The sequence below is a fragment of the Chrysemys picta genome, chromosome 5 (genome assembly GCF_011386835.1).
Source record: "Chrysemys picta bellii isolate R12L10 chromosome 5, ASM1138683v2, whole genome shotgun sequence".
In the NCBI taxonomy this organism is placed as follows: domain Eukaryota; kingdom Metazoa; phylum Chordata; order Testudines; family Emydidae; genus Chrysemys; species Chrysemys picta.
The window spans coordinates 40,563,262-40,576,777 of NC_088795.1; the positions used below are offsets into that span (position 1 = coordinate 40,563,262).

The 13,516-nt window shown below is 37.2% G+C and overlaps 1 protein-coding gene across 2 annotated transcripts in view; it reads left to right on the plus strand.

Moving 5' to 3' along the window:
- The window catches only part of USP53 (ubiquitin specific peptidase 53), a 56,870-nt gene that overhangs the window by 3,220 nt on the left and 40,134 nt on the right, over positions 1-13,516 (plus strand). For both annotated transcript variants that reach the window (XM_065596292.1, XM_065596291.1), the window contains exons 2-3: positions 6,624-7,367; positions 10,228-10,320. Coding sequence is in view for 1 of the 2 variants with exons in the window: in XM_065596291.1 (XP_065452363.1) it covers positions 7,224-7,367; positions 10,228-10,320 (237 nt within the window). In the remaining variant the exon portion in view is untranslated. The remainder of the gene's footprint in view (positions 1-6,623; positions 7,368-10,227; positions 10,321-13,516) is intronic.

A 13,516-nucleotide genomic window follows, 5' to 3' on the forward strand; every position in this document is an offset into this window, starting at 1 on the left:
AGCCATGTCTTCGAATGAAATCTGCAAAAGAGGATGGGGTATGAAAAGAGGAGGGGGCCAAGAATGGAGCCTGTTAAACCTGCACTGAAAGCTAGAATGGGGATGAGAATGATCCTTAGACCAAAATGCTGAATGATTAGAGAGGTAGGAAGATAGAATAAGGGCCCAGGCAGGACAAAATTTCAAATGAGAGCATGGTTAACTGGGTTGAATACAGTTGACTGTGCAAGGAAGGCAAAGAATACCAATTCTGAGACTTGAACAGAAAGAGGTTGTTAAGAGACTTTGGTGAACGCTGTTGTACTAAATTGCATGCTGATATTTTGAATTAAGTGGAAATTTGTCTATGACAAAATTCAAAGATGACCTGTTGCTTTGGGGAAATTTTGCTCAGCATTCCAGTGATGGGTATTTCTAAGGTAGATCCCTAATGAAATGTGTTATGCTACTTTGTAAATCATAGAACTGTATTCTTCATTTCTGTTCAAAGTAAACAAATGGAAAATTGGTGTTACATTATCAGTTTAGGGTAGAACATTGGAACTTCTATGTGAGAATAACTACATTAAATAGATTTAACATGCTATTGATTCCCTATTTCAGTGGTAGTTTTGTTTTGCATTGACAGGGACTTGGGGAACAGAATTGGTATTCTAAGCCAATATTTTGCTCAAAAGCTTGTGTGTGGTTTCCTATTCAAACCTAACATAAGAGTGACAGCTGTTGTCGGGTATGTCTGCACAGCAGCTGGGAGATGGGATTCCCAACTCAGGTACACATACACACAACAACTGTTCGAGCTAGTGCTTAAGAATAGTTGTGTGGCGGCTGTAGCAGCAAGGGCGGGAGCTTGAACTGATTGTATGCTGGCAGCTAATCATCCCACCTGACCCTCCAGGGTATGCACTTGGGTGGCTAGCCAAGCTACCACCCATGCTGCCTCAGTCACACCATTATTCTTAGGTGCTAGTTTAAGCCAAGTTAGTACGTGTATGTCTACTTGAGCTGGAAAACCCATCTCCCTGCTGTAGACATACCCATAGTGATTGCATTAAAGTAGACTACTTGGATATTATTACTGTTACAAATCAGACCAATTGTTATGACAAACTTAATGTAGTTCATAGTAGACTGGATCTGCACTTGAAATGAAACTTAAATATTTTGGTTACTGTTCTCAATTGACTTTTGAGTTAAGATCCTATTGAGATGAATGAGGTTCACACCTCCAGAGCAAATGGTTTGTCTCATTCTGTAGTTTCAAGAAGAGGCATCACTCGGTTGTTTCACATTTGGAAAGAGATTAGATTGGGGCCTTGAGCCACTACCACAGTACAAAGACCAAATAACCAGGACGAGAATTTTTGTTTTAATGGCAGCTTAAATGCTGCAGAGAACACTGAAATTCAGCTTGTCTTGATTGCAGGATTTGTCATTTGCTTCTAGCAGAAAAAGTGACAGTATCTGTAATGATATCGTTAAATCACGAGCCAAAATTCCAGTCTGATTTCCCCATTCCAAATTAAACTAATTTAATTTCTTTCCTCTTCTCTTCTTTCCCTAACAATGAATTTGGTTGTTGCCTTTTCTTATTCCTTGTCATTTTAGATCTTAGAACATGGACTTATTTAACTGAATCAATTTAGAAACTGTTATAGTGCACCCTCTTGTGTTGACACACTTATTTTTTTCTACCTTTTCAATTTAGCTTAAGTTGATAAAAGCTAAATTGATACTAGTCACTCTTAAACTGAAATGGGTGCACTGAATTAATTAACTTTCTAAATTGATTAAGTTAGTGGCACAACTTTTCTTTCATAGACAAGAGGCTTCATTGTCACCTCATCACAAGCTTCCTCCATCTATGCCCACCTGCATTTCTGGAGTTCAGTACATTATGCATCACAAAATTCTGGACATTGCAAAGGCAAGTGCTAGCACTATGCAGATGAGATTTACCTTTTGCTATGTATGACTGTACCACTACCACTAGGATGGTCCAGTGCTTGGAAAAGATTAGTTTGTGGATGAAGAATAGTTGATTGAAGCTGAACCCAAGCAACATACAGGGTATTCACTAAAAAGGTGATTTAATGTTTAACTCAATTAATGCTTAACACAATGTTAACAAGGGTGAAGACTCTTGGGCCAGAATAGGGGAACAGGTTAAAGAATATGTAAATTAGATGAAATTCACCCTAGAGTATTTAAGGAACTAGCCAAAGCAACCATTAGTGTTTATCTTTGAAGACCTCATGGAGAATGGGTGAGGTCCCAGAGGACTGGAGGGAGCAAAAAGCATAGCTCTGCCTTCAAGAAGGGGTCTAAGAAGGAACTGGGCAATTATAGACCAGTTAGACTAACTTTGATTCCCTGAGAAATACTAGAACAAAATTATAAAAGTTTGTTCAAACCTGGGTGGTGATAAGGTCATAGGTATTAGCCAGCACTGATTTGATCAGGAACAAATCCTGCCAAACCATAGTGGATTGGGGGGGGGGGGGGCAGTAAACATGACATCTGGACTTCAGTAAAGCTTTTGACACAGTCCCATAAGCAGACTAGGGTAATACTTCATCTAGACCATTACTTTAAAGTGGGTACACAACTGGTTGAAAGACTGTACTCAAAGAGTAGTTATTAATAATTCTCTTTCAAACTGTGAGGGCGTATCAACTGAGGTCCCACAGGGGCCTGCCTTGGGTCTGGTACTAGTCAATATTTTCATTAACTGTTTGGGTGATAGAGTGGGGAGTATGCATATACAATTTGCAGCTCACAGCAATGTGGGAGGGGTTGAAAGCTCTTTGGAGGACAGGATTAGAATTCAAAATGATCTTGATAAATTGGAGAATTGGCTTGAAATAAATAAGACGAAATTCAGTAGACACGTGCAAAGTACTACACTTAGGAAGGAAAAACCAAATGCACAATTACAAAATGAGAAATACCTGGCTGGACAGTAGTACTGCTGGAAAAAAATCGGGAGGTTGTAGTGGATCACAAATTGAATGTCAACGGTGTGGTTCTGTTGTGCCAAAAAAAAAAAAAAAAAAAGCCCAATGTTATTCTGTATTCACAGAAATGTTGCATGTAAGACATAGGAAGATAAATTGCTGTTGTCTACTGAGCATTGGTGAGGCTTCAGATGGAGAACTTTGTCTAGTTTTGGGCACTGTATTTTAACAGATATGTGAACAAATTGGAGAGAGGCAAGAGGAGAGCAACAAATATGATGAGGAAAGGTTGAAAAAACTAGGCATATTTAATCTAGAGGGATAGTTAAGCTCTGCAACAGATTACCTAGGGCGGTTGTGGAATCTCCATCGATTGATGGTTTTTAAGAACAGGTTAGACTAACACTTGTCACGAATGGTCTAGGTATACTTAACTCTGCCAGCTCGAGGGGAGATGGATTAGATCACTAGTTTTCAAACAGGAGTCTGGGGCCCAAGGGGGCCTCAAGCAGGTTTCAGGGGGGCCTCCAAGCAGGGCCAGCAGTAGACTTGCTGGGGCCTAGAGCAGAAAGCCGAAGCCCCACTGCATGAGGCTGAAGCCCAGGTACCTGAGCCCCACCGCCTGGGGCTGAAGCCTGAACAGTGTATCTTTGTGGGGGCCCCTGTGGCGTGGGGGCCCCAGGCAATTGCCCTGCTTGCTACCCCTCTAATGCCGGCCCTGGCTTTTATATGTAGAAACCCAGCTATTGTGGCACAAAGTGGGCCATGGAGTTTTTACAGCATGTTGGGGGGGGGGGGGAGGGAATCTCAGAAAGAAAACCCCTGGATTAGATGACCTCTTGAGGTCCCTTTCAGCCCTACATTTCTATTATTCTATTCTAATGGGCTGAGGAAAGCATTTTGAAGAGTTTGCAGCCACAATGCAATCTCCATTGGTTGAAGGTACTCACCCACAATTGGTCAAATTAGTCTGTAGTTCAGGAGTACTCCTGGATTCTTCACTGATGCAAAGCTGTCGCCTAGCAGCATCCACGAGTAATATTTTCCTACCACCTGGCTAGGAGACTCCATCTTTTCCTGGTGATCGATGACCTGTCCTCAGTTGTTCATGCCTTCATCATCTTGACTGTACTACGGCAATGTAGCATATCTTTGCATGAAGCTTTCAGTGCTTAGGAAACTCAGCTGGTATAGAATATTGCAGCATTGTCTCCTCAGTAACACTGGCTTACTGCAAACACACCAGTCCTATTCTCCAATCCATACACTGGCTTACCATAGAATATCAGGTCAAGTACAAGGTTTCAGCCCTTGTCTTTAAGGTGCTCAATTACATGGGCTCAAGGTATCTGAAAGACTGCCAAAAGCTCTGGAATGAAGACTGTGCTTGTCAGCTTTGCTCTTCTGGCACAATGCAACTTTCTACAATAAAGGTGAACTCATCTCTGCAGTATCAGAGGGGTAGCCGTGTTAGTCTGAATCTGTGAAAAGCAACATAGGGTCCTGTGGCACCTTTAAGACTAACAGAAGTATTGAGAGCATAAGCTTTCGTGGGTAAGAACCTCACTTCTTCAGATACCCACGAAAACTTATGCTTATCCTCTCTGAACTCCTCCTCAGTGCAATGTTCCATTATTATCTATTTATATTTCACAGTAAAGCTTCCAACTGTAGCAAAAATTCTTGTTAGAAATTTTAAATTCTTTAATGATGTGCATATCTGTTGTCATTTCTGCCTGCCTTGGCTTCAGAAGTCCTTTTTCATCTGTGCTATGCAGTTACCTTCACTTCTGTATTCCTTTGCTTAAATTGCATTTGCTCATTTTTGAAAGAATGGCAATTATGTAACAAAGGATACTTTTTCACTATAAGAATCTCCCCTTAGAATTCTCTCACTTTCAGGTGTTTTGTTTTAATAATGTTAAGGCTATACAAGATATTTTCTTAAACTGGTATGCATTCACAATTTTTATTCAATTGTAGCTTTTTTTTCTTCTGGGTATATTTCAGTAATCTTAATGAAAATGAAATCATCACTTTTTGGTAATAACCTATTACCATGGACTTTGAGGTTGTTTTTAAATAGAGATTTAAATTTGATATTTAAATCTCAAGTTCTTTGTTCAATTCAGTTGTGGATCATGCTTCTTGTTTCCTCCCTTTTTAAGATCAAATTACTTATGGTTGAGATACAGTAACATCTGTAAACAAAAATCATGGGGTTATGCACTGGTCAACACAGACTTTTGGTGAAGTTCCAGTTATTGATTCTTACTAACACAGAGTTCCAATATGCTCTTTAAAGATGGGGCATCCAGGTGGGAAGAAGTCTAGGAATAAAAAGGGAGATAATTTTAAGGGTGCAAAGATTTTTCTCATTAGGGATGCTTTTGAAAGGCAAATATTTTTGGTTCTATGTGAGGCCTCATTTTCTGTACAGTTTAAAAGATGTTGAATTATTTAGCCATAACAATGTTTGTTGGGACTACATAGTTGGATGAAACAATTATCTGTTCTTTACAGCATTCTAAACAAAAATTGTAATCCTTAATTGGCATTTACATGACCTTTAAGGTTGCCACAGTACAGGGGAAAAGATGATTATAGGGATGAAGCTGCTCTTTCAAAACTGTTAGTATATTATTTTTAGTAGCTTATTTATGTGCATTTTAAGATCTGGGGTGAAATTCTGGCTTTCTGGCCTCATTGCCATCAAGGACTTTTACCCCTGGTTCCTTTTCTCTTTTCTATACACATGACTTTTAACTCTTCTTGCCTAGCAGCTAATCCTTGGGGATTTTTGGTCTACTATCGGAAATAAGTAAGTTATAGTATGGCATAAGTATGCCAGTGACCTTTGTGTTGCAGACCTAAATGGATAATCCAGTATTTTGAGCTTAAAATGTTGGCTGTGAATATGTAATAACCTTCTTACTGTCATATAATGTATATACAAGAGTAACAACTTTCATGGCTGTAAACTGAGAAGCCAGAACTGATGCAAAGATTCAGTAGGTGTGACAACAGAGGTCTCAGGTGGCCAGTTCTGTTGATATTGGTACAAAATTTAGGAGAAACTCAGCTAACCCAATTGCCATATTATTAAATACATGTTTTTCAAGATGTTCATATTCAAAAATATGAAATGAGAATACAGTATAGCCTGGTATCAAGTAAATCCATCCCTATCATCTGTTTAGTTAACTTTTCTTTAAAAACATAGAAATATTTATTAGTAGATATTTCACACATATACAAACGTTAGGATTAGCAAATCAAAACCATTACTGAGTAGTGATGAAGTACAGTTTATCAAAGGCAACCCAATATTAATTCAACTTTGAGATCCTAAGTGAGAAAAAACAGATTTTATGCAACTGTGCTCTATGGTTTCATATAAGATGACACTTAGTGTTGACAGAAGTCAGCACCTTTAATCTGATTATGGTCTCTGATAGAATAAACAATATCTGGGCTATGATGAATACTGAACCATATCAAATTGACCTTTCTATCTTAACACTTTTTTTCCATTTAATAATGTCTTTAACTCCTCTCTATGAAACTCCATTTACCTTTAATTGTTACCTTGTTTTATTCATCCAAGTTATCTTAATATACTGTTCTAAAGAACTTATTTTAAAACATTTTTTTTCTCTGTTGCAGATTTGCTGGGAAAATAATGAAATAAAATATGGAGTTTTCTATACTGGAATATATTTCATGGACCATGGGGGAGAGAGCCTATGCTGTTAAAAGGAAAAGGAAGACTCAAGGAAATGAGAGAACAGCAATATAATACCAGACAAGAATTTTCTATTTTTGTAATGTATTAAGGCCATAGCATTTAAGAATTCTTTTCCAATTCATGTTTTGCAGTAATACTTTGTTTCAAAGACATCCCTAGAAGGAAAAGTCAGATACTGGGTGACATGCTCAGCAAGAACTTTTATTCTAACAAAGGTGGACTTTCAGAATATTTTAATTTTAACAGGACATCATTAGTTTTATGGGTTTTTCATTCTTTTGTAACTTTGGAGACTAAAAACCTTTTTGTGGGGTTACAAATCTAGTTGACAGACTGTTCCCGATAAATAGCCAACAGCTGCAGAAGACAAACTCTTTAAGCGGATGCCTTTGTACTATCTGAACAGAATGCCATGACTTTGAGGCACTTCTCATAAGTTCTTCTTTGCCTTATACTTGTCATATCCTTAAATATTAAAAGTGCAAAGAGCTTGATTTTTATATACATTTTAAAAAAAAATGGCGTGGGCGAAGTTCTTGCGGAAGCCTGCGGGTAACCTTGGAAAAGTGTATCAGCCTGGAAGTATGTTGTCCTTGGCCCCTACCAAAGGCTTGTTAAATGAGCCAGGACAAAATAGTTGCTTTCTAAACAGTGCTGTACAGGTAAGAAAAGATTGTCACCACTTTTACACTTTTTTATTTTTTTTGTAAACAAGCTGATGTTTACAGCAATGTATTTGTATTATGAACATGTATCTGTTCTTTTTGAAAGGCTATTAAAGCCTCTGTGTAATGTATATGCTTCTTGCACTGCAGAAGTACAGTAAGTTTTTCATTTAATGGTTTTGACTGTGGTCATGTTTTCTTAATCTGTTGATAACGATGCCAGGTGCACTCCTACTAAAACCACAGTAGTGCTTTCTCATTTGTAAGAACACATTACTTTCCTGAACAAATGGTGCATATTTTACAAGTAGCAAATTTTTGAAAATCTGCTTAATTGGCATCTGTCCTTTAAGAATGGATTAGGACTGTTGCAAAACCTTTTACTTTGCTAACAAAATAGATTGTGGAAGATTGGGTAAATGAAATAAACGGGAAGCTATGGTACTAGTATTTTATGCATTTCTCTTAATTGGTGTAGATTTATCCAAAGGAGTTAGCATATACTTTTCAAATTATAATGAACAGTGACACTTAAATATCTGGTCTACCATTTTATTTGCAAGTTTCAGGAACAGACACTTGTCTTTCCCTTCAAATCTGGTAGCAAGCCACTTGTAATGTCCACACTGAATTTTTAAAACTTTTTTTTATATGTTGTGCAGGAAATGTTTGTAGTCATATTAATTCACAAAGTGTACTAGACCATTTTCTTAATTGGACCAGGCATTTTCTTTTACCTAAACTACTATCACTTGAGAATTTAGTATATAAATCTATGGTGCTTAATCCAAATTGTTTTTGTTAGTATCTTGGACTGAATTCTATTTTATTATGAATTTTTTGATCAAAGACCTGATTCAATCTCAGGCATGTGTATATAGCAACAAATCTATATAGTATCTATGATCAGAAACTTGTTCCATGTTCCCTTCTTATCAAGGAAATAAAACATAGGTTTGCTTTCACTGTATAAAAGCATATATTTTAAAAAGCCAATTCTTACATGTGTATGTCTTGCTACATACTGCCATGTTTATGGATGATCTATAGTTCTAAAAAATATTCTAAATACCATCATAGGTCTCAAAATTCACCATAAATTAAGCTTAAAGGCATTCTCCTGGGATGCTGTATGGTGATAAACTTCCTTTCAGAGGGCAGCTATTTGTTCCTAAATATAGGGTTATTTTTTATGTTCTGTAGATTAGTACCACAAGTGCATATTATTCTCCTAACTGTGATGCCAGCCCAATAAAAAGCCCTTGTTAGTGTGGGAGAAAACCTAGTTCCATAGTAGACGATAACCTTTCCCATGTTGCCAGTGGGCAGAATACCAACAAAAATCAGTCTCAGAATAGTGTTGGATCTCAAGTGAAATTCAATTTTTAAATTGCATATTGCTGTGTTTTCTGTTTATTCTTCATTATCCTGCTGTAGGGCATCTTTCCTATTAATATTTACATTAGCTTTAAAAAGGGTGAAGGGGAACATCTGTCTCTTGTTGTACTACACTTTAGTGAGCTCTATTGTAGAACAGTTTCATGTAAAAAACTAATACACACAAACAATGTGTAGCCTTTTAGATCATACCAGCATAAGTACATTGCAGTACTCATTAGATTATGGTGTTAATTATGTCCTTTGACAAAGGGTTTGCGGCATCAGTGGATCTATGCCAGCTGTCAAAATGTTACTATTTTTAAATTGTCTGGTTGTATTTGTATTTAAAACAGGGAATAATATGGATACAGCAGAATGAATATGCTGCTTTACATTCATTTTAACCGGAACAACCTGACCTATATTCAGTTTAGTTTTGCTTTTCCCTTAGAGTGCCCTAAAATTAAACCCAAAGTCCATTTTTTAGTTAGTTTCAGACAGTCCTACCACCCACCAATCCACAGATGTTGATTCGGTGGAGAGATAATTGGCAACAATGTCCTTTTATGAGGAGGAGAGTGGGTTGTTTTTTTGTCCCTTCCCCTTCCTCCCATCTTTAAAAGTGCTTTGTACTCTGACTTTGTTTTCAAATGTACTTTATTCATTTTTGCATCTATATAGACAAAATTTTTATTCCTTTTTATTATTGCTGGGTTAGGTTTCAGCCTGAAAACTGCTTGCCACTCCCACTCCATACACAGTCTCTGTAAGAGAACTCTGATCTATTGCACAAGCACTGCAACTTAGTTTTCATAAAATAAAAGGTAGATATAGGAAAAGATTTAGAAAGCCTCATAACTTTAAAAATTTCAGTGAATTGTTTTTATTTTAACCTGTTAAGACAAATATTTTTCAACAGCCCTTGTAATAAAAAGATAAATCGTACAGTATGGGTTGTGAATATACGAAAATTGTAGCTAACAATTGTTTTATTGTTTACACTTCTTTCTCCATTTGAAAGAGTACATTGGGAGGGTGGAGTAAAGTAAAAAGTCAGAGGAAGACTTCTACTTCTTTGTGCATTTTCCCTGATAAGATCCATCTACATTTTGCCATCTATATTTACCATAATTCCTGTAACCCCATCTGTGTTTGCCACTCACTTTATAAATGTATGTTCTCACTTGTTCAGCAAATTATAAATATTTCTTACACCCCTCTCCATCTTTGCAATATGAGGGACCATTATTCTTAAAATAAAAAATTCTGCACATGGGAATACATGTGTGAAAGGCACAAATGCTAGTCCTAATGGGGGGAAAAAACAACAATTGTAGTAATTATCATGCTAACATTGTACATGCCACATAGTTAAAAAAATAGTCTAATAAATGTGGTTAAATTAATCTTATATTTTTAGGTAAGAAATCTTTAGACTAGAATCCTTATTTTCTTTTCCATTTTATTTTTCTTGTAGGTTTTATGGCAGCTTGACATATTCCGACGGAGCTTAAGAGGTCTAACTGGACATATCTGTCAGGGAGATGCCTGCATATTTTGTGCTTTAAAGGTAAATACTGAATATTTCAAATGGAAGTTAAATCAATTTGTACTTCCAGTTTTTCTATCCATTTCATGACATGGAGACTAATTTTCATCAGAATAAAGTAGTACTTTTCAGACACTAATCGTTGGTACACGTATTCAGTCAGCAGTGGAGAGAGACCTTACTAATGAGGAGTTGATCTCTAGGTGTATGGAAATTGCAACCAATGTTTCAAAATCTTGTTCACATCTAAGTAGCAGAGGCGCATACGTTTATATTTAAACAAAATGTGAATTCCAACTCTTGTCCCTTATATAGATGACTTAAACAGTTTGTATTGTAAATTAGTTTGTATTATGCTAATTATTAACTTTCAGTTTGCAGTTTGGGAATTTTATGTTTTAAGTGTGTTGACCATATCTTTTCAAACAGTAACTCTGTTTTATAAGTTCTAAGGCGTTTGTAACTGAATAATCGACTTTAAGTGTATTTGGGTTTTTTACAGCTTGAAAGCAGTGAGCAGTTACCATAGTTATTGGATAATTAAAATAAAGCTCATAAGTGCTACATGTTTGTACATCAGCATCTAATCTGCATATTTTAACTATTGTCTGACACATTTCCATCTAAAACTGCATCAAAACTTCAAGTTCATAAACAAATGTTCTGTTCTAGTCTGTATATGTTTTTATACTGCCTTCTTTATTTTATAGTATTTGATTGCCTATGTTTAACATTGGAGGAAATATCTGTAGATGTGAAATAGCCAAATAAGTAAGTTTAAGGGGGGAAGGGGAAACCTCTCACACACTTTGCTTGGATTTTTATTCCTTTGTGTGTTCTTGGCTAACTCTGAAATTCTACAGTAAACACATCTTTGAGATTCCAATATGATCATGTGGAATGGGTAGCGATATGTAGAACGTAAGAGTAGCTGATACAACATGGAATATGGGGAAAAATACTGTTCAGTAAAGAGATGTTTTTCTGCCTGTGCTACATTTACTTTGTATGTAATGTGACAAAGTTCCTCCTCTATCTTGGTGGGTCCTGCACTTATTGGTGGATTTTCTTGGCTCAGAGATTCACCATGTGGGTTGGGGAACAGCCCAGAGACCTTCCCCTCTGGAAGAACCCACAGTCCAGGTCAATTGGGAGGTTTGGGGGAACCCAGCTCCGCCCTCTACTCAAGGTTCCAGCCCAGGGCCCTGTGGACTGCAGCTGTCTATAGTGCCTCCTGTAACAGCTGCATGACAGCTACTTCCCCATGGCCTCTCCAAACATCTTCCTTATTCTCACCACAGGACCTTCCTCCTGGTGTCTGATAATGCTTGTGCTCCTCAGTCCTCCAGCAGCACACACACACACACACACTCTCTCTCTCTCTCTCTCTCACTCTCAGCTCCTTGTGCCTCTTGCTCCCAGCTCCTCACACTCACACCACAAACTGAAGTGAGCTCCTTTTAAAACCCAGGTGCCCTGATTAGCCTGCCTTAATTGATTCTAGCAGCTTCTTAATTGGCTCCAGGTGTCCTAATTAGCCTGCCTGCCTTAACTGGTTCTAGCAGGTTCCTGATTACTCTAGTGCAGCCCCTGCTCTGGTCACTCAGGGAACAGAAAACTACTCATCCAATGACCAGTATATTTGCCCTCTACCAGACTCCTGTACCCCACTGGTCTGGGTCTGTCATAGTAAGTACACTCTGCTTTTTGGGAGAGACCTATCTGTTGTACTGGCTGAATTTGTGGTCCGAGGTGTGTGTACAGCACACAGTTAAGGAGCAGAACAGCTTGGTTGTCAGCTGCATTTCCTTTGGGCTGTGTGGGTTTCAGAGTGACTCTTAACAAGTAGTACTATATACTGTGCAGCACAACTGGACTAGAATGGTGTAAATGAGGACTGAATGAAAAGTAGTTGAAAGGAAATCAGACAACAGATTTGGGTTTAGAGGTATGGAGGGGGATTTAAAATAAAACAAAATGGGAGGGGTAAAAATAAGGGAATAGGAAGAACACACTTTGTCCTATGTGTGGGGGTTTTGGGAGAAATTCCCAAAGTGTTTCTGTATTTCTTCTGTTCAGAATTTTTCCACTCAGAATTTATACAACTGTTCTTCTGTAAAGGCTTGTAGGCTTGAAAGTAGACCTAAAAATCTTTGTTTTGGTTCATGATTGTGAATATCTATACAACCTTTCCTACTGCTTGTGTTTCTTGGAGGTGGCAAGGCATTTAAATGATTAAAAACCCTGTTCTCATACAGGACCTCAAGAGTCTTGCATTTAATACTCTGATGGATACCAAAAACTGAACCAGCAGGCAGAGCAGAGAGGTGGCATATGATAAATATTTACAAATCAAAGTGAACTGAACGTTGTTAGATTTTTATAAATGTTAACCTCCATTTTTGGAGGCCTTGTTTGTAATTTTTATCAAAGTAATAATATAGTAATTGGTGTTTTAGGGGCAAGGGAGAAGTTAGATATTGTACTGCCATTTTGATTGTAGCATCATCTTTTTTTCATAAGCATCCAAGACTAGCTTAACTGTTGTACCTGAAGATCTGTTGGACAGAGCACACATTATCACTGTGGATGCCAAAGAAGTGGAGAATATCACTATTTAGACTTGATGTGGCTTTTCTTATAAGACTAAATTTGAAGCCAAAAACTAATTCTTGGGAATGGACTTCACCTACCACTTTAGTTTTTGCCTCTTATTTAATGTCCCAAAAATTATATCAACTGCTTAACTTCATGTCCCCTCAATTGATTTTTTTTTTTTTTTTATAGCTTTGAATAACTAGATCAGGGAATACAAATCTCTGCTGGACTAAAGTTATTTAGTCTTTATGTAACCTTCAATAAGTCTGTCCCATAGTTATTTCAAGAACACACACAGTATACTTAAATCTAGTGTCAGCTGACCCAGCTTCTTATAACCTTCACTGGTTCTGCAGTTAACTGACTTAATTATAGTATTTTTCAGTATCCCTATACAAACTTCTAGTTTAAAAACAAAACGAATTGGATGCTGATCATAGCCATCTTTAACGGGGGAAGTGTGTAATTTCCAAACAAGTGTTTTGCATATTTCTTTACCATTTTAGAGAGAGGTGTATCTTTTTATAATCTACCTGTTTACATTATTTTTACAAAATCAGTCATTCATTAAATAATGCTCAAGTTACTCTAACATTTCATCCATTTCACCAGCCATAAA